The 20,451-nt window shown below is 57.6% G+C and overlaps 2 protein-coding genes across 2 annotated transcripts; one reads left to right on the forward strand and one right to left on the reverse strand.

The window, feature by feature from the left end:
- Positions 1-961: 961 nt before the first annotated feature.
- Positions 962-2,650, forward strand: LENG9 (leukocyte receptor cluster (LRC) member 9). Its single transcript, XM_006897368.1, has one exon. The coding sequence runs from the start codon at positions 962-964 to the stop codon at positions 2,648-2,650; it is 1,689 nt and encodes a 562-aa protein (XP_006897430.1).
- Positions 2,651-3,683: 1,033 nt separating this feature from the next.
- On the reverse strand, positions 3,684-15,269 carry LENG8 (leukocyte receptor cluster (LRC) member 8). Its single transcript, XM_006897292.1, has 15 exons — positions 15,183-15,269; positions 12,095-12,269; positions 11,739-11,840; positions 10,752-10,862; positions 9,676-9,925; positions 9,064-9,205; positions 8,680-8,883; positions 7,958-8,233; positions 7,738-7,878; positions 7,347-7,632; positions 7,028-7,129; positions 6,870-6,938; positions 6,459-6,588; positions 6,170-6,377; positions 3,684-3,895 (listed from the first exon to the last, which is right to left on the reverse strand). Exons 1-15 carry the CDS (start codon positions 15,218-15,220, stop codon positions 3,733-3,735), a joined length of 2,397 nt encoding a protein of 798 aa, XP_006897354.1. The 5' UTR covers positions 15,221-15,269; the 3' UTR covers positions 3,684-3,732.
- Positions 15,270-20,451: the final 5,182 nt, after the last annotated feature.

Raw genomic sequence — 20,451 nt, forward strand, 5'->3', positions numbered from 1 at the left:
ACGACCCCTTCTAAACCCAGCCTGGACTTCTGGCAGTTCTCTACTGATGTTCCCATCATTGGAGAAGAGTACAGATGCTAAAAGAATCTTGGAGGAAGTTCAACCAGGTTGCTCCTGATAGGCAAGGAGAATGAAACTCTGTCTCGCATACTTTTTACATCTTTTCAGGAGGGGCCAGTCATTGGAAAAAAGATATGCTGGGAAAAGTAGAGGGTCAGATAAAGAGACAAAGACCCTCAACAAGATGAATTGACTCGGGGACTGTAACTATGGGCTCGATGAGGATGGTGCAGGACAGGGCAAGGTTCAGATCGGTTGGTCAGAGGATAGAGGTGAATTCACTACAAAACCACCACCTGTCTTCTGGGGGTGGAGCTTGACCTCAGAGGGTATAACCAAGCCCGGCAGAGGGGGGGGCGTCACAACATGCTCGTGGGCGTGACCAAGCTCCCAGAGGATACAACATTCCTCAGGGGCGGGGCCAATAGCCACACGCAGTGGGCGTGACCAAGCTTGGCAGAGGAGGTACATTCTCCAGGGGCGGGCCTATAGTCATATGCAGGGGCGTGGCCAAGCCCCACGGAGGGGAGGGCACAACACCCCCCAGGGGCGTGACCAAGCCCCACAGAGGCGGGGCCCGTAACACACTCCGTGGGTGGAGCCTGGTTTCCCGGAGGGAAGACCTGGCTTGGCACAGTGGAGCTGCCGCAGTGCCCAGGAGCGGGGCTCGCTGGCGCAGTTCCCAGGGGCGCTCAGCCACACGCCTCATACTGTCAGCTGCAGCCCACGGGGTCCCGGGACCTGTGGCGATCTTCAGGCTCAGCTTGTTTTCTAGCAAGGGCTGAGGGCAGACCTGGGAGTTCTCAGGGTTCCCAGAGGGTGCCTCCCCGGGGCGGGGCCGGGAGCTCCCCTGACATCACCGGAGCCCCGGCGCCGGTCATTCCCACCTGGCCCGGACACTATGGCGGCAGCCAGGGAGCCAGAGTCGTCCCCGGGGTCCCCCCCGGCCGCCTGCCGCTTTTTCCTGGAGGGCCGCTGCCGCTTCGGCTCGCGCTGCCGCCAGCCGCACCCCGGGGCCCCCGCGGCCAAGGGGCCCAGCGCGAAGCCGGCCGAGGCCGGGGCCAAGAAGCCGCCGCTGCGCACGGCCGCCGCCGTCATCCAGCGCATCCGCTGGGACCCGCGCCTGGACCCCGCCGACTTCTCGGTGGGCTACACGGACCGCTTCCTGGGCGTGCGCGAGGAGCCCTTCGTCGCCTTCTGCTGGGACGCGCCGCTGGCTGCGCTCGGGCCCGGCGTCCTGGCCATCCCGCAGCACCGCGTGCGCTACTTCCGCTTCCGCGGCCGAGTCGTCTGGGACCGCGAGTCGCGCACCGACCGCGTCTTCGGCTCCGGCCAGGCCTCCGGCCGCGGGCCCACCATCCTGGAGGCGCTGGACGGGGACGAGCCTGGCGGAGATGTGCACGACGGGAACGAGCTCCCCAAGGACGCGCGTGATGGGGACGAACATGGCGGGGCCGCGCACGACGGGGACGAACTTTCCAAGGACGCGCACGATGGGGCCGAGCCTAGCGGGGACGAACTTTCCAAGGACGCACGCGACGTGGATGAGCCTCCCAGAGACGCGCAGGACCGGGACGAGCTCAGGGGCGCGCACAAGGATGAGTTTGCGAAGGACCCGCTCGACAGAGACGCGCCCGATGTGGACGCTGTCGCCCCGGGGAAGGGAATCGCTGACCCTCCGGCCGGAACCCCGGCACCGGGGAGGCGGAGCGCAGAGGAACCCGTGGCCACCCGAGCTCCGGCAGAGGCAGAGGCGGGCGGCGCCGGGTGCCAGGCCTTTGGGTGGAGGCTCCCAGGAAGGGAACCGACACTAACTGATGCGGCCAGGGCCTCAGCGCCCCAGAGCACCCCGGAGAGTGAGGTGGCGTGGGGCTCCGGGGCCTGGCGTTCCAAGTTTGAGGACCAGCGGACCAGGCCTGTGGGCCCCCGCCAGCCACGCCCCACTCACTTCGTGGCCCTCATGGTGACAGCCCCCCGGCTGCTGGCCGAGGTGGCCCGGGCGCAGGCGTACTTGGTGGCCCAGGCCCCGTCCTGTGCCCCCTTCCTGGTGCCCTCCAAGGCCCTGCACCTGACGCTGGTCCTGCTGCGCCTGGCGGGCCCCGGGGAGGAGGCTGCAGCCGCCCGCGCACTCACTCAGGCGCTTTCCCACCCAGGGCTGCGTGCACCCCGCAAGCTCACCTTCAGGGACCTTGAACTCATCAGCCACCACATCCTCTGTGCCCCGCCTTCCCCAACACTGGAGCCTATGGCCCAGGTGCTAGGCCACAGACTGGAGGCCGAGGGGCTGAGGGTGCTCCAACCCCAGGAGGGGTTGCACCCCCACCTCACCTTAGCCAAAGTGCCCCACGGCTCCCCGCTGTGCCTCCCAGAGCCAGCCTTCAGCATGAGCTCAGAGGCGGGAGACCAAGCAGTGGACAGACTGTGGCTGTGCCGCATGAAGAGGGTGGGGGACACCTACCAGGCCCTGGCTGAGGTCCCGCTGAGGTCACAGACCAACCCGGGGGCCCCAGACTGGCCGGCAGCCCCTCCTGAACCCCAAGCCCCCAACGAGAGCAGTACAAGCAGCAAGCTCACTCTCTCTCCTTTTTAATTTTGGTTTCTCTCAAGCTTCCAAATGGTGCTCAGTGCGCCAAGAAAAGAATGAAGAAGGAAAGGGGAGGGGGAGGCAGGGAGGGAAGGCAGAAGAGAACGTGTGGAAGGAGGCAGCCTGACAGTCCAGCTGTTCACAACTCCCTGCACATCATCAGCTACATGGCGAGGAGGGCGGGCGAAAGAAAAGGGGAGAAAAGAACTTAAATAAACACACACAGAAAGAAAAAGGAAGATGGCGTGAGCTGGTGATCCATGGAGGTGGGAGGGAGGGGAACCGCTTTACCTGTGCTGAACCACGGGGGGAGGGGAGAGGAGGAGGAGGAGGGAGGAGGGAACCAGGAGAACATTGGGGCAGAGGGAGGGGGTCACGCAGACAACTTAATACAACTTGAGATGAGGCAGGCCCGGCCGGCGAGGTCCCGCGGTGGCCTCCGGAGTCCTCAGTGCAGCGTGGCGGCGTGGTCGGCTGGTGGCGGAGGCGGTGGCAGTGGCGTTTCGGGGTGGGGGGCCAAGGACACAGTTTCTACACGGCTCCCCTCACCCCATATACTGAGGCCCCCGAAGGGCTGAGCGACAAGAGTCTATGATGAGGCAGATGCGGAGGCGGCGGGCAGGTGTGTGGCGCCTACCACGCGGGCGCTCGGCTGGCTGGACGGCCTGTCTTCCTTCCGCTGGCCCTCCTGGCATGGGACTGGCCAGGGCGAGCACCGGAGGATGAGCTCGAGAGAGAGAGAGAGAAAACACTGAGACAGCATTAGTGGAGGTGAAAGGCAGACACGGATGAACCCCGCAGACTGCGCCCCCCAGTCCCTGCCATCCCCCCTTCCCCCTGCCATTTCTCTGAGACAAAAATAAAAACGTAGAAAAATCTCTGTACAAACTCCCCGGTGGGCAAACGGGGGCAGGGGCGCAGCTCAGCCTGGAGCCCGCTCCCCACCAATTAATTTACAGCCCAAGTCCATGCTGGAAGGCTCCCCAGTGGGCAGAGCAGTGTGGCCACGGCCCGGCCCCCCATGCTGTGTGCTCAGAAGGCTGGCAGCTGCACCAGGCTCAGGCCCCCAGGCCCCCTCCCTGGTGTGCTCAGAAGGCTGGCAGCTGCGCCAGGCTCAGTCGGCAGTCGATGCTGGTGGCGTCCGGGCCCGAGTAGGCCAGGGCCAAGGGCTCAAGGAAGGCTCGGCAGGCGGCCTCGCCTTCGAAGGCCAGCTCGGCCTGCAGGTAGGAGACGGGCAGCACAGGGCGGAAGCTACGGAGACAAGAGGAGAGAGTGATGAGGCGGGCAGCGGGCAGGGGAGGGCCCATGGCAGGGAGTGGGCGCTCCCCAGCCACATACCCCAAGAACCTTGGCATGGTACTTACAAACACACCTCACCCCCTGCCAGCCTCCCACCTCAGGGACTTGGGGGGGCCTGGGGTGGGGATGGAGCCCCAACACCCAGTTGTGTCCCCCCTCGTCCCCACTTACCTGTGCAGGGGAACTGGGAAAGAGGGGACAGGAGAGGGTAGGTCACTCAGGCTAAGGGGCAGGGCCAGGCAAAGGGATGTGGCCATCAGGTGGGGGACAGGGAGGACAGGCTCCCTGAGGTGGGGCCTGCTTTGGTCAGACCCAGGCCAGGTCAGACCCCAGACCAGGGCGGAGGGCACCTTACTGCCAGCTGCAATGACTACGCACTGAGCCAATCAGAAACACTATTTTAGGGGCTCTATCTTGGGCATGCTACCCCCACCACTTGAATTCAGGGCACCTGGAGGTGGGGGGGGGGCGGCAAAGACAGATTTGCACCTCCTTAAAGGCATGCTATCAAGGGCACCTGGGGACAGGGACCACAGTCAGGCCTACATCTCTTTATGGGCACACCACCCAGACCACCTAGATTCAGGGCACCTGGGGGTAGGGGGCTGCAGATTGGCCTGTACCTCCTTACAAGCATGTTAGCCCTACCACCTGAATTCGGGGCATCTGGGGTTGGGGGGGGCCACAGTCAGGCCTGCATTTCCTTACAGGCATGCTAGCCCGACCACTCGGGACACCTGGAGGTGGGAGGGGTTAGGGTTACCTCCATGTCACACAAGGACAGCAAGGGCAGGCCCACCCGCTAGGATACCCACTGTTCTACCCAGGGACCCTCACACACATGGCCATGGACCAGAAACAGTATTTCCTGAGCTGTACACCCAGCAGCTGCTGGAGACACGGCCACTAGGCCTCAGAGGGTGGACAGGCCAGGGACACTGAACAGGCAAGGTCACCCCCAGAACACATGTGTAGGCCAGGGCTGCCTGGCAGACTCCCTTCATCTCCCATCCCAGGGCCAAGGCCTCAGGCCACATCTGGCCCACTGCACCTCCCATCTGTGACAGTGCCCTCCTCACTCCCAGCTCCAGTCTTTCTTCCTGGCACCACCTCGCCCTGACCCTACACTGGACTCCAGGAGGAGTGTCTAGCCTATCCCCAGCTTAACAAGCTGCCGAGGCTTGTTGGGAACCTTCCTGGAAAAGCCAAGCTGGCTGGTCTGACACTCACAGCTCCTGGGACCTGCAGACACGCCAACTGGGGTGTCTAAGCCCAATGGGACCTACGTTAGAGGGCAGACAATCCTCTGGGGGCTGTGAGGAAGAGTTAATGCCCAACTGTGGGGGTGGGGAGGGACCAAGAAGCGGTGCTAGCCGCCAGGACCGCTGCAGACACAGCTCAGTGTTTTGGGAAGAGGGGTCACCGCAACGCTGGCCAGACAAGCTGTTCATGACCAGTCCACACCTGTGTCCTGACACTCTTGTCTGACACCCCTGGCCACACTGGCCTGCCCTACAGATCACCCCGACACACTCTCCCCACACCCATGCCCCGGCTGCCAAGTCAAAAGGACTGGCAGAAGAAGAGGGACTCTGTCCCATCAGACCACAGCTGTGGAGAGCAGGGAGCCCTTTTCCAAGTCTGTCTCTATGGCCCAGGGGGTGGGTCACCAGAGAAAGAGAAAGAAGATGGGGCCAACAGGGAGCCTCAGGCCCATAGGGAGGTGACAAAAGAGGTTGAGGTGCCGGGGACAGGATGACAGGAGCACAGATGAGGGCAGAGGAGAGGGCCAGCACATGTGAGGAGAGGAGTGTGTACACACACACACACACACACTCTCTCTGACAGGTGCAAAGGGAGAGACTGGGTCCAGCAGCCATGACAAGACAGCCGAAGGGGAAGGGACACACAGACAGAACCAGAAAGGGGAGAACAGAACACACGGGTCCAAGCTGCTGGAGCAGGAGGGACTGGATGACGGGAGGGCTCCAGACCCATGAGGGCAGCAGGAGGGCAGGGGGATGGATGGGGAACAGACAACGGAGAAGAAAAAGAACAGGGTGCAGCACTCGTGAGAGGAGAGCAGAAAGGTGGGACCGACACAGAAGAGGGAGCAGAGCAGTGAGCACGACGGCAGAAAGGACGGGCAAGTGTCGGGGCTGAGAGGAGAGCGAAAGCCTGGCGGCCAGGCCGGCGGGGGCGGGGAGAGCGCCCAGCGTCACATACGTTTTGATCATCGCCTTGAGGGCTGCCTTGCGCTCCCGGTCTACAAACTTGTCCACCAGGTAACCAGACATACAGGGTGCGTGGCAGTAGAGCTGGAAGAAGCGGTGGTAGTTGTTCAGTGCCCAGGCCGTCCTCAGCGCCAGGGCGTGGGCCACACAAGGGTCCGCCTTCAGCTCCGGCGTCAGATAGGCCAGCTCGGTGGTGATGTCTGCAGGGCGGGAGGGAGAGGTGAGAAGGGCGAGCCTGGGTCCACCGGTCGCCCAGCCTGGCCCAGCGCGGCCTGCCTCACCTCCCGAGTTGTTGGTGAAGATGTAGTAGAGGATGCGGTAAGCGGTGAACTCGCCCACGTTGCCTGGCAAATTCTCTGCATACAGTGACTTGAGCTGCGTCTGGCATTGGTTGAACTCTTCGTGGTCCCCCTGGAAGGAGGCAGGTAGGACAGCAGAGTGAGAACAGGAAGGGGGGACAGGACAGAGGTGGGGAGCTAAGAGGAGACAGGAAACAAGGGGACAGGAGGGGGGCAGCAGAGTGAGAGCAGGAGGACAGCAATCAGAACAGCAGAGAACGAGGAACAGGAGAGAGGCTGGCTGGGAGAGTGGAGCCAGGAAAGGGAGACCGTGAAGGTGGGACTGGAGAAGGGAGGACAGCAGAGTGGGGACAGAGCTGAGCAGGGGCCCTGGGTTCCCGCCAACCTGCTCACCTTCTCCAAGGCGATTCGGGCATGGGTCTCATACACCTCCACCGTGAGCTCTGTGCGGATGCCCTGGACCTGGGGAGGACAGAGGTGGTCAGGCCAGGCCCCATGGAGGGATGTGTCCCCAGATTGGGTCACATGCCCATCCCCCAAACCGGCCTCACCGTCAGATCTTGCCGGATGGACTTCATCTGCTCACAGGCAAACGCGTAGTCCTGGTTCTCCTTCCAGTGAGACTTGACCATGGCCAGAGACTTCTTCAATACCTGCCGGAAAGGGAGCACAGCTCACACAAGGGTCCCACACGCCCCTGACCTGCAGCCTCGGCCAGCTATGAAAACCATAGGCTCTGGGAAACTCAGCAAGCACCAATTGTCTGGGTGCGTGCCCCGTGGGGGACAGCGAGGCCCCGGGCTCTGTGCTGTACCCACCCGCAACCAGGCCGTGACTGTCCCCAGCAGGAAGCCCAACCCAGATACTCACGGCCGCGGGGCGCACTGTGGAGGGGTCGGGGGCACAGGTGAGGCGCAGGTAGTGCTTGGTGATGTCAGGGCAGGTGCCCACGATCTGCAGCTCCTGCCAGTCAGGGTCGGCCCTGAGGCCCTCCAGGCTGCCCATCTGCAGCACCAGAGGCTCCAGGCGCAGGCGGCGAGCGTGGCCGTGCTGGAAGCGGGCAGCCCGCTTCTGCTTCTTCAATTCCCGCTCTGCGTCCTCGCACTCCAGGCCCGCCATCTTCTTCCGGCTGCGCTTTGTGGGGGCGAGGTCATGCCTGAAAGGGGCGGGGGAGCCCTCAGAAGTCGGCCCCTCCACAGGGACACAGCTCGCTCCTCCCCTGCAGGCTCTGGGGCCCCAGCCCTCACCCCCCCAGGCTCACCTTTTCCCACGCTGCGCCCTGCCGCGGCCCCGGTCCATGTGGGCACCCCGGCCCCCGCGGCCCTTGGCAGGTGGGTTCCGGCGGCCCCCGGGGTGACCCTCATTGCCTGAGTAGGAGCTGTCGGAGTCCGAGTGGGAGTCGCTGCAGAAGAGCCAGCAGTCAGGCCTGGGCCGGACGCCGTTCCCACCTCCTCCCCGGCCTGGCCCCGGCCCCATGGTACCTCCTGCGGAAGTGGCGGGTGGGGGACCGTGAGGACGACCGGGAACGGGAGTCGGTGCTGGAGGGTGAGCTGTTGTCCTTCATGAAGACGTTGCGGTTGCCGAACTTGGCAAAGCTGCCCCGGGCTCGGCTGGCACCCCCAGCCCCCGGGGTCCCTCGCTGGGACTGGGCACCCCCGCCCCTGGCCACGGAGCCCGTCCCCCGGGGAGGGTGAAGGCCACTGGGGGCTTCCCACCGTTTCTTCTTGGGGCTCTCTGCCACAGGTTCCCGGGTAAGCCTGAAGAGACAGCCAAGCATCGTCACCACCCTGACCCACGAGGGCAGGCCCGGCGAGGAAAGCGGGCAGGGAGCTGTGAGCCCTTGGTGACAGCCCCACAACCTGCCCTCCCAGGACACCGCCGGGCTGGCCTGCTGCTTCTCAGATACAGGCAGAGCCCCTGGGCCCCCAGCACAGGATACAGTCCCCAGCACCAACAATGGGTTCCCTGGCAACCCAGGATGGACTCCCCAGTGCCCCAGGATGGGGTTCCCGGCACCCCATGGTGAGGCCCCCCAGCGCCCCACAAGGAATCTTCCAAGTGCCCCAGGACAGGCCCCCCAGAGCCCCAAGACAGGTCCCCCAGCACTCTACAGGGAATCTTCCAGTGCCCCACGATGAGTCCCCCTGCACCCAGGACGGAACCCCTGGCCCCACGCCCCCGGCACCCCCGGGCAGCGGCTCACCCGGGCAGCGGCTCGCGGCTCCAGTCGATGACATAGGCCGAGCCGTCCTGGAGCCGGGCTTGCAACACTTCCTTGAGCAGCTTCTCTGTGCGGTCCTTGTCCTCCTCTGACTCGCAGGCAGTGAAGCAGCGCTCCACGTACTCCTTCATGTCCTGTGGCCAGTTGTCCGGCTTCTCGGACAGGTTCCCCCGGGACGAGGGGACACTGTGGGGAGACATGGCGGGGTCTGAGCCAGGGTACCTTTTGCTCCCAGCCAGTGAGGCCACTATGGCATACGGGGTAGAGCGGCTCCCTCTCCCACCCACTGGCGCCGGTGCCCCACTCCTCGGGGCACACAACCGTGGAGAAGGGAGGGCAGAGCGGCAGGACCGGCTGGGAAGTCACCTGTGGTTCGGGGCCTTCTCTGCGCTGGGCTGGGAGCTGAAGCTGCTGTGCGGGCCCTCGGAGGTGGAGCTGAAGTTCTGGCTGGTAACAGCAAAGGGCCGTTTCTGAATGTTGAACTTGAGACCGCCGGTTCCAGGAGCAGCTGAGAGAGTAACATGAGGGGGTCAGGACTCCCCTGCTCCCAGAGAGCACCAGAGGGGCTCCGGGTGGGAGAGGCCCAGCTCCAGAAACAGCCCAGCTGTAGGAGTCCCCAGTTCCACAGTAGCCTCCACCGAAGCAAACGACAGGCACAAGACAAGAGCCACTACTAGGGTCCCCAGCCCAGGCACTGAGGGCTCCACCCAGCACCCCCAGTCCACACGGTCCAGGCCAGGGCGTTCTGAGGGCTCCACCCAACACCCGTGGGTCCACAGTGCCGAGGCCTGGGAATTCTGAGCTCCCACCTTGGACCACCTTCAGGGTCCACACTGCTAAAGCCTCAGTTCTGAGTCCCACTCAGGCCACTGTGAGGGAAACCTGTGAGTCCAGAACCTTCCCCTCACTGCCTACCAGAACCCATTCAGGAGCGGCCAGTGCCCTGCCTACAAGCCGTGAGGCCCCGTCCCTACTTACGCTTCATCCGGCTCCACAGCTGCTGACCCTTCTTGGGCTTGGCAGGCTCTGGGTAGCTGTGTTGCCCATAGGCCTGGCTTGAGGGTGCCCCTGCCTGGCTGTGCTGTGTGGCTGGCACTGTGCCTGGCTGGGGGCCGCTGCTCAGAGCATGGGCACTGTGCTGGGGCGTCGAAGGCTGAGGGGGCTGGGCTGGGAGCTGCTGTGGGGGTGCCTGGTAAGACATGCTCTCATCCATGCCAGGAACTGGGGGCTGCAAGAGAAAACCAGTGCTGAGGGTGATGCCAGCAAGCTACACACTGGTTCTTAACCTCATCTGTACCCCTACCCCCTTACACCATTCCCCACTCCCTGCACCCCAAGCTTTTTGTCTCAGGGCACCCAGAAGGAGCTTGAGAGAAGTCCTCTATTAACAAGCCCTTCTTCACAGGTGGGGCAGCTCCCAGAAGCATCAAGCAATGTGCCCTGAGCACAGCAGCTACGGCCGATACCAATGGGACATGGGGTCTGGGTCTGATCAGTCCAGCGTGAGTGCCCACCAATAGGGTGGGAGCCCAGAGTACAGGATGGCTGAGCAATCCAGTATCCCAGATGGACCCAACGCACTGAAACAAAATTACTAGCACTTCTGCTTAGTGCCCAGACTCAGGAATAGCCTGCAACAAAGTAATTCCCGCTTCAGCTTTAGAGCTCAGATAGACTCAGGAATCACCTGAGACAAAGTTACTACAGCTTCAGCTGTACAGTGGAAACAAGAACAAAACAGCAGGGTTTGTGTGACTTCTGTGGGGCAAGCAGCACACCCAGTGCCTCAACCCTGGTCTCTCCTGTCAATTGTATTCTTTAAACAAGGGCACAACACAAGCAAAGTAAGAGACAAGGACTGAGAAAGGGAGAGTAGCAGTGAGCGCAGGACAAGGGTGCACCCCTCCACCCGCACTGGTTTCCCAAGCCTCGCCTGGTGACCCTCACTGCTGAGCTGGGATTTGGCAGGAGGGGATCAAAGCTACTTAGAAGGCACAGGCCAGCCCCGGCCAGCCCCGACTGCAGGCTCACGGCCCAGGCTGCACGCAGGTTACCTGGTTCAGGGTTCCCTGGTGCTGCGCTGCGGCAGGCTGCTGTGGCGTGGCGGAGCCGTAGGAGCTGGCCATCCCGTACTGGGAGGGGGAACTGTACCCCTGGTACATGCTCTGCCAAGGACAGGACAGGAGTTAGGCTGCAGGCCCGCCTCCAGCCTGCCGCCGAGCTCTGCCCGCCTCTCCTATCTGCAGAACCACCCACAGGCCCCTGGTCTCCCCCTCCACCCGATAAACGCTAGGTTCTCCCACGAGCTTTAACAGAGAGCGAAAATACAGGACAACTCCCTATCCTGCTCACGCTACTTCTCAGAAACACTTCTTTCTCTGACAACATTTACTTGACTCTTAACACAGAACAAAGAACAGAGAGGAAACTCCCTCCTCTGCAAGAAGCACAGCCCTCTGTACTAAGAAATGAGTAAACTGATACGGTGCCACTGTTGTAGAATGAGGCTAACATCAGGGTGGGGGTAAGACTGAGAAAAACTGGATAAATGATGTTTACTACACTGAAGTCTATGAGGAAGAGACTAGTTTAAAAGTATTATATTTTAGGGCATTATGTTTATCATTAGAGTACGGAATAAGAGTTGCAGAGTGCATTATATTTGGGGTGGGGTTGGGGGTGTCCGGGGGGCGGGGGAGACTGTGTTCATTGAAATAAAAAAAATAAAAAAAAAATTGAGTAAACTGGGGAAACCAGTCAAGGTGTGGGGACCAGCCAGGATAGGAGAGCTTGTCCCAGCAGGGGCCCCGGGACACAGCGCTCATCAGAGGCTTTCCCGAGGCAGCGTGTGTCTGTGCGTGTGGACAGAAGTGCTGTGGAAGGGCCTAACACGCACTGACATCAGAAGCACCAAAGAGCAAAGAAGGCAGGAGCCACAGGAGGGCGCAGCGCTGTCCACACCCCGGGGCAGACAGCCCAAGGCGCACTCCCCATGGGGTGGTGGCATCTGTAGGGGAGGTGCAGGGCCAAGGCGCACTCACCATGGGGTAGTAGTAGCTGTAGGGGTAGGCGTAGTTGTACTGCTGGTACCACTGGTAGTACTGCTGCTGCTGTAATGCAGACGCTTCTGCCTGCGACACGTACTGTGGAGAGGGGGCCCATGACCATCAGGGTTGGCAGGAGTGAACCCCAGAACCCCACAGCTCCCAAAGGGCAGGCCTGTAGGCTGGTGGGAAATTACCCAAGTGGAAGGCTTCCCCAAATCTGGGTCCCCATCAGGCTGGATGTCCAGATAATGACTTGGGAGTCCTCAGACCTTGGTCCCTCACCAGGCACCTCCCAGGGCTTCCCTCAGAGGCCCCACCCTGCTCGGGAAAGCCCTGCCGGGCCGCCTCACCTGTGCGTTGGCCACAGGCCCACTGCTGCTGGCCTTGGAGGAGCTCCCGGCGGCGCCCGCTTTGCTGATGCTGGCCAGGGCCTGGCGGGCCTTCTCCCACTCGGGGTTCTCATGCATGGGCGCTTCCATGCCATTCTCTCTGCCCGCCCCAGCCACCATGCTGTACTGAGAGGACCTGCAAAGAGGGGACACACCGAGTCACACAGGCAGGCCTGGTCGCAGAGGGTTAAATGCCGAGCACCATCCCAGATCCCCCCACTTGCTGTTGCTGCACCCAGGTCCCCTGCTCTGTAACGTACTGACCACCAGCTCACTGGAGGTCAAAGGCAGTCACTCATGCGAGACAGGTGGCCAGTGCCTGGAGCGTGGAAGGGGTTAAAACCAAGCCAAAGAAGCCCACAGCACCTCATCAACCCTAACTCCCAGTGACTGTGGGCAGAGGGGAGCCGGCCACAGGGCCTCGGACGCCATAAATGTCTAGAGCAGGCCACGGATCCTCCCGCACAGCGGCTGCTGAGTTTGAACCAGTTAGCAGCGGAGAGCCCTCAATGACTGAGCCCTCAGAGTGCGGGACCAAAAAAGGATGTCCCACAGGTCAAGGACCTACAGAAGACCTGGATTAAAGCAAACCGGAAAACAACTGTCCAGTTCACTTCAGCCCATGGCAGCCCCAGGTGTCGGGGTGCCCTGTGCACTGTCAAGGGCTGATTCTCTAGTTAGGTCAAAAGGCGCTCGATTGGTTTCGGCTAGTGTGGAGATGAATCCTATTATAGCTAATGGTCATATGGGAAGTAAAAGTCAAATGTGTTCCTGGGCTGTAATTGGTGTTGACAGGGTGAAAGAGCCACTGATAATAATGATTGGCAGCAGAATTACAGCTAATGATACTTCGCAGGAGATGGTTTGGGCAACTGCTCGAAGTGCTCCGATTAGTGCATATTTTGAATTTGAGGCTCAGCCTGATCATGGAACAGAACAGACAGCTAGGCTTGATACAGCTAGTATGAATAATATGCCTAGGTTTATATTTATTAAGGATGTAGGTATCGGGATGGGGGTTCATAAAATTAGTGCGATAGTTAGTGCTAGGATTGGGGCAATAATAACTAAGGATACGGAGGATGTTGTTGGGTATAGTGGTTCTTTAACAAATAGTTTAACTGCGTCGGCGATAGGTTGGAGAAGCCCATATGGACCAATAATGTTAGGGCCTTTACGTAGTTGTATGTAGCCTAAAATCTTACGTTCGACTAAGGTTAGGAAGGCTACGGCTAGGAGAATAGGGATAATGAGGGTAATAAGATTAATGATATACACTGTTAAGAAGAGGAATTGAACCTCTGAGTATAAAGGCTTAAATTTTATGCAATCACCGGACTCTGCCATCTTAACATACCCTGGTTTTGGGTAAATTTATGGGTGTTGTTTTCTAGATTAAGATAGTTATCATTAATAATAATTAGAGCGCTTATGAGAAGTAGGCTCCATTTCTCTTGTCCTTTCGTACTGGGAGAAATTAGTTATAGATAGAAACCGACCTGGATTACTCCGGTCTGAACTCAGATCACGTAGGACTTTAATCGTTGAACAAACGAACCTTTAATAGCTGCTGCACCATTGGGGTATCCTGATGCAACATCAAGGTCGTAAACCCTATTGTCGATACGGACTCTAGAATAGGATTGCGCTGTTATCCCTAGGGTAACTTGTTCCGTTGATCAATTAATTGGGTCAATCAGATAAGTAAACTTAGATTGGTGATATCATAGTAGAATATCGTTCGGAGGATTTTTTATGCTCCGAGGTCACCCCAACCGAAATTTCTTACACAGAAGTCTTAGGGTATGCCAGTTGGATGAGGAGACTTGTGGGTAAGTAAATTAAAGCTACATAGGGTCTTCTTGTCTTATAAGAATATTCCTGCCTCTTCACAGGAAGGTCAATTCCACTGATTGGAGAAAGGAGACAGTTAAACTCTCGTCTTGCCATTCATACTAGTCCCCAATTAAAGAACAAATGATTATGCTACCTTTGCACAGTCAGAGTACCGAGGCCGTTTAACTAATATCTAATATCACTGGGCAGGCAGTGCCTCTAATACTAGTAATGCTAGAGGTGATGTTTTTGGTAAACAGGCGGAGTTCGTGTTTGCCGAGTTCCTTCTTTCTCTTTTAATCTTTCCGAGTTGCACTCCTGTGTTGGGTTAACGATGTCATGAATAATGGGTTTATGGGGGGATTAAGGTTATAATATCGTTAACTATCAGTGGGCATCCGTTCTGATATAAGCTTGTGCACGGAGAAATGTTTCTTGCTACTCATGCTAACATTATCTCTTCTATTAGTTAATAGAATAACCCAATATTAAATTAGGGAGTTAGGTTTATATTGTTGGGATTATTATAGTTTAAAAGTTTGAGCTTTAACGCTTTCTTAATTGGTGGCTGCTTTTAGGCCAACTATGTTTGTATAATGTTCTTACTCTCCTTTTTAGGTTGTATCCAGATTCAATAGAGCTGTACCTTTATTGAATTACTCCAAAGTTTACAGAATAATTAGGTGTTTTTAGGGTATACTTTGGGTTGAACTAAAATTCTTTTCTTGGGTAACCAGCTATCACCAGGCTCGGTTGGCTTTTCACCGCTACTTATAGATCATCTCACTATTTTGCCACATAGACGAGTTCATTCTGACAATTGTCCATAAGTAGCTCGTCTGGTTTCGGGGGTTTTGGCTTCAGATCTCTTTGTCAAATGTGTTCTAGTTAGTTCACCAATACCAGGTACCTCAGGGGTCCAAGGAGCACTGGGGGGTGGACCGCTCTGGGAACGTGGTGCTGCTGACCTGGGTGGTGCTCCTCTGGGGAGTCCCCAGCGGCTACTTGGGAGAGAGGTGGGCACTCTCCCTGTGATTCACAGCCTGTGAGAACCCACTGGAAGGCCCGCATGCTGAGGCCACACACCTCGCGAGCGCACACGTGCCCGCCCCACACTCCAAAGTGCTGCCCTTGTCCTTCTGGCCAGGGGAGGGACTCTCCCACTAAAGCCAGTACAAGTCCTGTCTGGTTCCCTCCCGCCGGCTGCACTAACCAGTCTGTGCTGCGCTGGTCACCCACGTTGGCCGCCATCTGGACCTTGTGGTACGACGAATGGACCTCGGGAGCCAGAGTGCTTGCTGACTGTGGGACAAAGAGGGAGTGAGGATGCGTGAGAGGCACCAGGAGCACGAGTGGAGTGGGGACAGGAAGCAAACTCCTAAAGCTGGCCAGCCAGGCAGCCAGGCTGAGAGAGGAGCAGCCCCTGAGGGAAACAGACCAGTGAAAGGAATTCTGTGAGAGGCATAAAAGGGCTGGAGTAGGAAGGGAGGCCCTCAGGCAGCCTGTAGGGCTCCAGAGAAAAATGGAAGGACCTGCAGCCAGGATGAAGAAAGCTAAAGCTGTGAGGGGAAACCCCAAGGTGGGACCGGAGGGGTGGACACGATGGGGGATAGAGGAGGAGAGGATGTGGGAGACTCCAATCAAGGGATTAAAAATTCCCAGACCCAGTAGCATCAAGTCACCATGACTGACAATAACTACCAGACAGACAGGAATTGTCATGTGGGGCTTCGGAGGTAGAAAGTGTCACAGGAGTCCTGGTAGCACAACAGATTAAGCTCTGGGCTGCTAACCAACAGCTGGCAGTTCAAATCCACCAGACACTCCGTGGGAGAAAGAGGAGGCAGCCTGCCTCCAGGATGGTTTCTACAGCCCTGCAAATCCAAGGGGCAGAGCCACACTGTCCTACAAGGTCACGATGAACCCAAATCCGCACGAGGCAGCAGAATGCCACGCCTCTCCACGACAGGGGCTGGGGGCCGGAACCACTCATTTAACCAGTGTTCCACCGGGTCTCTTCAGTCGAGGGAAAAAGCCTACAATTCCAGAGTGAGGCAAGCTGAGAGTAAGCAGACACTACAGGACTGACGAGCAATCCGGACAAACGTCCACGGCTGGGAGGCTGATGCGGAACCCCATCCCTCAGGAAGCCTGGAAGGGGACCCGAGGAACACTCAGGTGTGGGGAAAACCAGACCGGGAAAGAGGACTTCTGAACATTAAACCTGGAAACAGAGAAGTAAGGGGGCCTGAAGGGAACCAGCACATAAAGAACCAAGTTCTCAGAAAGCCCTTAGAGGTTACTTCTAAACGACTCCCTGACTGCAGAGGCATGATGGCCCAAGAACAAAGCACAACCACTTTTTAGGGGACGGTGTCTCTGGGGATAAAGCTGTGGTGGTGTTTAAGGTCGATTGATACAAGGGAGCTCTGCTGGCCTAGTAGCAAGAAGCTGCGCTGCAATTCCAGAGGTCCACAGTTCAAATCCACCAGATGCTCTAGACAATCTCCTCCTGTACCAATCAGATCTGATTTGATGGTACAAACAAAAAAATAATAAAATGTTTAACACGTTGCTGCAAATGACAGTAACACATCAAAAAAATGTGTTTCTAAGCACGGACATCAATTTAAAAGTCTGCTGCAGTGTCAAAAAAAAAAAAAAGGTAGATACAGTGAATATAAACACATTCGGTAACAGAGTTGGGTTTTTTTGAACACCAAAAAGGTACCCTTGGGTGGAAGCCTCAGTGCTATCATGGTTAAAGCTTTCAGTTTCCATCTGAAGGGTTGGTGGTTCAAACTCACTGCTCATCCTGCAAGGAGGAAAACATGGCCACCTGTCTCCATAAAGACCGCAGCCTAGAAAACCCCAAGAGAGCGTTTCACTGTATCTTTTTACTTAAAGTCACAGCAAATGACAACTGAGTTGATGGCAATGCCAGGCACAAGGGATGAAAAAGTAATACTAGGGAGCTCCACTGCCAAACTAAAGGCAGGTGGTTCAAATCCACCAGGTGCTGCTCCGGAGAAAAATGGGCAATTCACCACCTCTGGACACCTGCTAGAGGGGGCCAGCTGAGTTGGTTTCTGACTCTCTGTCTCTCTCGCTGAGTTGGTTTCTGACTCTCTGTCTCTCTCGCTCTCTGTCTGTTTCTGAATCTCAACTTAAGTGCTGACAGTCGGAAGTCACCCAGGTGGACAGGCAGGGACAGGATCGCCCTCCCAGTAGGGCAGTTCCAGCCACACGCAAGACTCCAAGAAGCAGAAGCGTCTCCATAGCAACCAACAATAGGGGCCCATAGTGGGAGGGACCTCACTCATGGGGAACTAGGTAGCGAGGATCTCAACGGAGAACCCCCTGCAGAACCCCAAAACCCTGCTGCTGCTGCCACTGCCCCCCCCAGCTGATCACGGTTGACAGCGACCCTGCAGGGAATGGAGGATTCCCACGGGGATCCCCACAGTGGTGACGTCGCCTAGCAGATTTCCTCCTCTTCCCCCGCAGAGGCCAACCGCCCCATCTGTCTGTTTGCTAACCGATCGCGTACCCCACCGCGCCACCTGGGGCTCCTGAAAACCCCCAAAGCCCTACAAAAAAAGAGGGGGGACAGGGAAAAAGCAGAGACGCGTGGGGCCCGAGCGTGGAGAGAATGGGGGGGGTGAAGCAAGCACCTGGCCGTCCCGGGGGAAGGCGAACGAGGCCACCCGGGGGGCCCCCGCCGAGCCTGCGCACCACGTCCCCGGGGAAAGCAGCCGGACTGGCCGGCCGCCCGTCGCTCGGGGCGACCTCGCTGCCCGAATGGAATCTCCCGATCAAAAGAAAAGCGAGGGAATTCCGGGAGAGGAACATTCCAAAGCGGGGCCCTCCCCACCCCCAACCAAAGCTGGCGCGCATGCGCGCTGGCGCACTTCCCGCGAGACCCCGCAGGCGCATGCGCAGTGGCCGGCCCGTCCCCACCACACCCCAGCGACGCCCGCAAGGGGCGTCCGTTGGTTAAGACTACCGGGAAAGCCGTGGGGCGTAAATTCCCAAAGAAATGCCCGCCCTGGCCGTCTCCCCGCCGCGCTGCTTACTAGCGTCTCCGTTTTCGTCTTCGGAGTTCGCCAGCCGGGGCCCGAAGCGGCGTCAACAGGGAGCGGAACTGCGCCGCGGATCTTGCTAGCTCCCGTCTTCCTAATGCCTTCGACGTCTCGACCGCGGGGTTCTGACGTCGTGCGGAGCCCTCGCCCCGCCTTCGTCATCGGCTCAACCAATAGGAGTCGCGAGTGTAAGTGAGCCCGCCCTTCCGCCCCCGCTGACGCAGACACAGCCTTGGACTTTTTTTTTTCCGACAAACAGGAAGAGATGGCGGGGACGGTGGCTTCGGAGGGTCACGCCACGCTCTGCTTCTGGCTTTTCGCTTTTTCCGTGCAGCTTGATCTGGTTCAGAACGCTCGTAGCCATTTTTATTCCTGGCTGTCAAATGTCACAAGTGTCACAAGTGGAAAACTATGCACAATGCAGTAATATGAAAGCCCAAGGGCTTGATTGAGTTAAAGGGGTTCAAATCCGCCTCCGCCCGGAAGACCCCAAAAAAGCGCATCACCGTGGAGTCCCTTCCAACCCAGCACCTCTATAGGACAATCCACAAAATTTCCTTAACGACCCTATAGGACCGAGTAGGGCTGTCCCGCGGAGTTTCCAAAGCTGGAGTAGGATTATTTTCATTTTTCTTTCAAGCTGCAGTCTTTGCGGAAGACTGCTAGCATCTGCCTCCTGCAAGCAGCTAGTGGGCTCGAACCATTGAACTTTTGATTAGCAGCTAAAGGCCTTTAACCTCTGCACCACCAGGAACAGCCACTAAAACTGGGAGGGCGGTGTTGCATCTAGTGGGGGAAGGGGAGATTCGATCGAGAAAAATGGACAGGAGCATTGGCTTTGACGTGGGAGGAGAGGCAGCCAGAAGTCAGCAGTTCGAATCCAGAAGCTGCTACGAAGCAGAAAGACTGACCAGTTGCCACCGCCTGTGAAGGTTTAGAGACTCAGGGACCTGACAGAGGGTCGCCCTTAGTTGGAATCGACTCTCTGGCGGTGGGTTTGGCCCTGGTGTTGTTAATTTGCTCAGATTCACAATCGACACTCTTTATTAACACCAGCAGTCAAAAAATCACAGGACGAATTGCATTGGGGAAAAAAATCTACTGTCATGGACCTGAAGAGCAACGATGTCAGTCTAGAGACAAAGGTGCGCCTAATCCAGGCCATGTTGTTGTTGTCTTTGCCTTCGAGTTGAGCATGACTCATAGCGACCCTATGAACAAAAGACCTGAAGCCCCTCTACAAATACCGCCATTTATCAAAGTTCCTAGAGGTTACGGAGACATGTTATTTAGGACGTGGATGCCACTCCTGCTTCCAACTGGTCTTCTCAATTACTTGTTATGCTTCAGAGAGTTGGACAGTGACTAAGGATGACAGAAGAAGAATAGATGCCTTCGAGTGGTGGTGCTGGAGAAGGTCTTGAACTACCAGGGACTGCCAAGAAAACAAACAGGTCTGGCTTGGAGAGGGAGAAACAAACAAAGTCTCTCCTCGGAGGCTAGGATTCTGAAGCTTCACCTCACTTACTTTGGGCATGTGGCCAGGAGAGATAGGTCCTTGAAGAAGGGCTTCATGCTCGGAAGGAAGGACAGACAGTGCAGGAGAGGGAGACCCCGGGTGACATGAATTGATGCAGTAACTGGGGCAGTGGAGGTTAGTATGTTAGAATTAGTGAGACTGGCTCAGGACAGGGCAGGGTTCAGAGCTGCTGTACATAGGGTCTCTATGCATCGCAGGCGACTCAGCAGAACATAACAACAATAACATACTATGACAGGTTTGGAAGCAGGAGGGGCATCCACTTCCTAAACACTGTGCCTCTTGAAATTATGAACTTTAATAAATGTCAATAGTTGCAGAGGGGCTTCAGACCTTTTGTTCATGTGAGTCATGCTTGATTTGAAGGCAATCAACGACAGCATTGTTTTTTGTTTATTTGTTTTTTCAACGACAGCATTGTTAATGATGGGATTCCCACACAGCAGTGGAAGCTGTTGCTATGCTCAGTTGCTACGGAGGAGGTGAGCAGGTGGGACCCCCACCACCAGTTGCTCCAGGGTATTTGAATGAGGCAATAGGCTTCCATAGGGTCCCTGTGAGTCACACTTTGCCTACGGGGCAGTGGGTTTATTATTGATTATAAAGTCCCTACGTGGTGGCAGCTCTTCATGTGTGTAGCTACTGACCTTGAAAAGGTTAGTGGTTTCAGTTCACTTGGGCACCTCGGGGCAGAAAAGATCTGGTGAGCTTCTGGAGAAGTCAATTTTACTCCTAACACACATGGAGTGCCCAAGGGCTGGTATCAACTCTTCTGCCGTTTGGGTTTTGTGGTGGGTTTTTAAAATTTTTTTTTTTCCTTTCTAGTCTACCTGGAGAAGGACATCATGCTTGGGAGGGTG

This window comes from Elephantulus edwardii, unplaced genomic scaffold, assembly GCF_000299155.1.
Source record: "Elephantulus edwardii isolate Elephantulus edwardi_28Jun2011 unplaced genomic scaffold, EleEdw1.0 scaffold00208, whole genome shotgun sequence".
In the NCBI taxonomy this organism is placed as follows: Eukaryota; Metazoa; Chordata; class Mammalia; order Macroscelidea; family Macroscelididae; genus Elephantulus; species Elephantulus edwardii.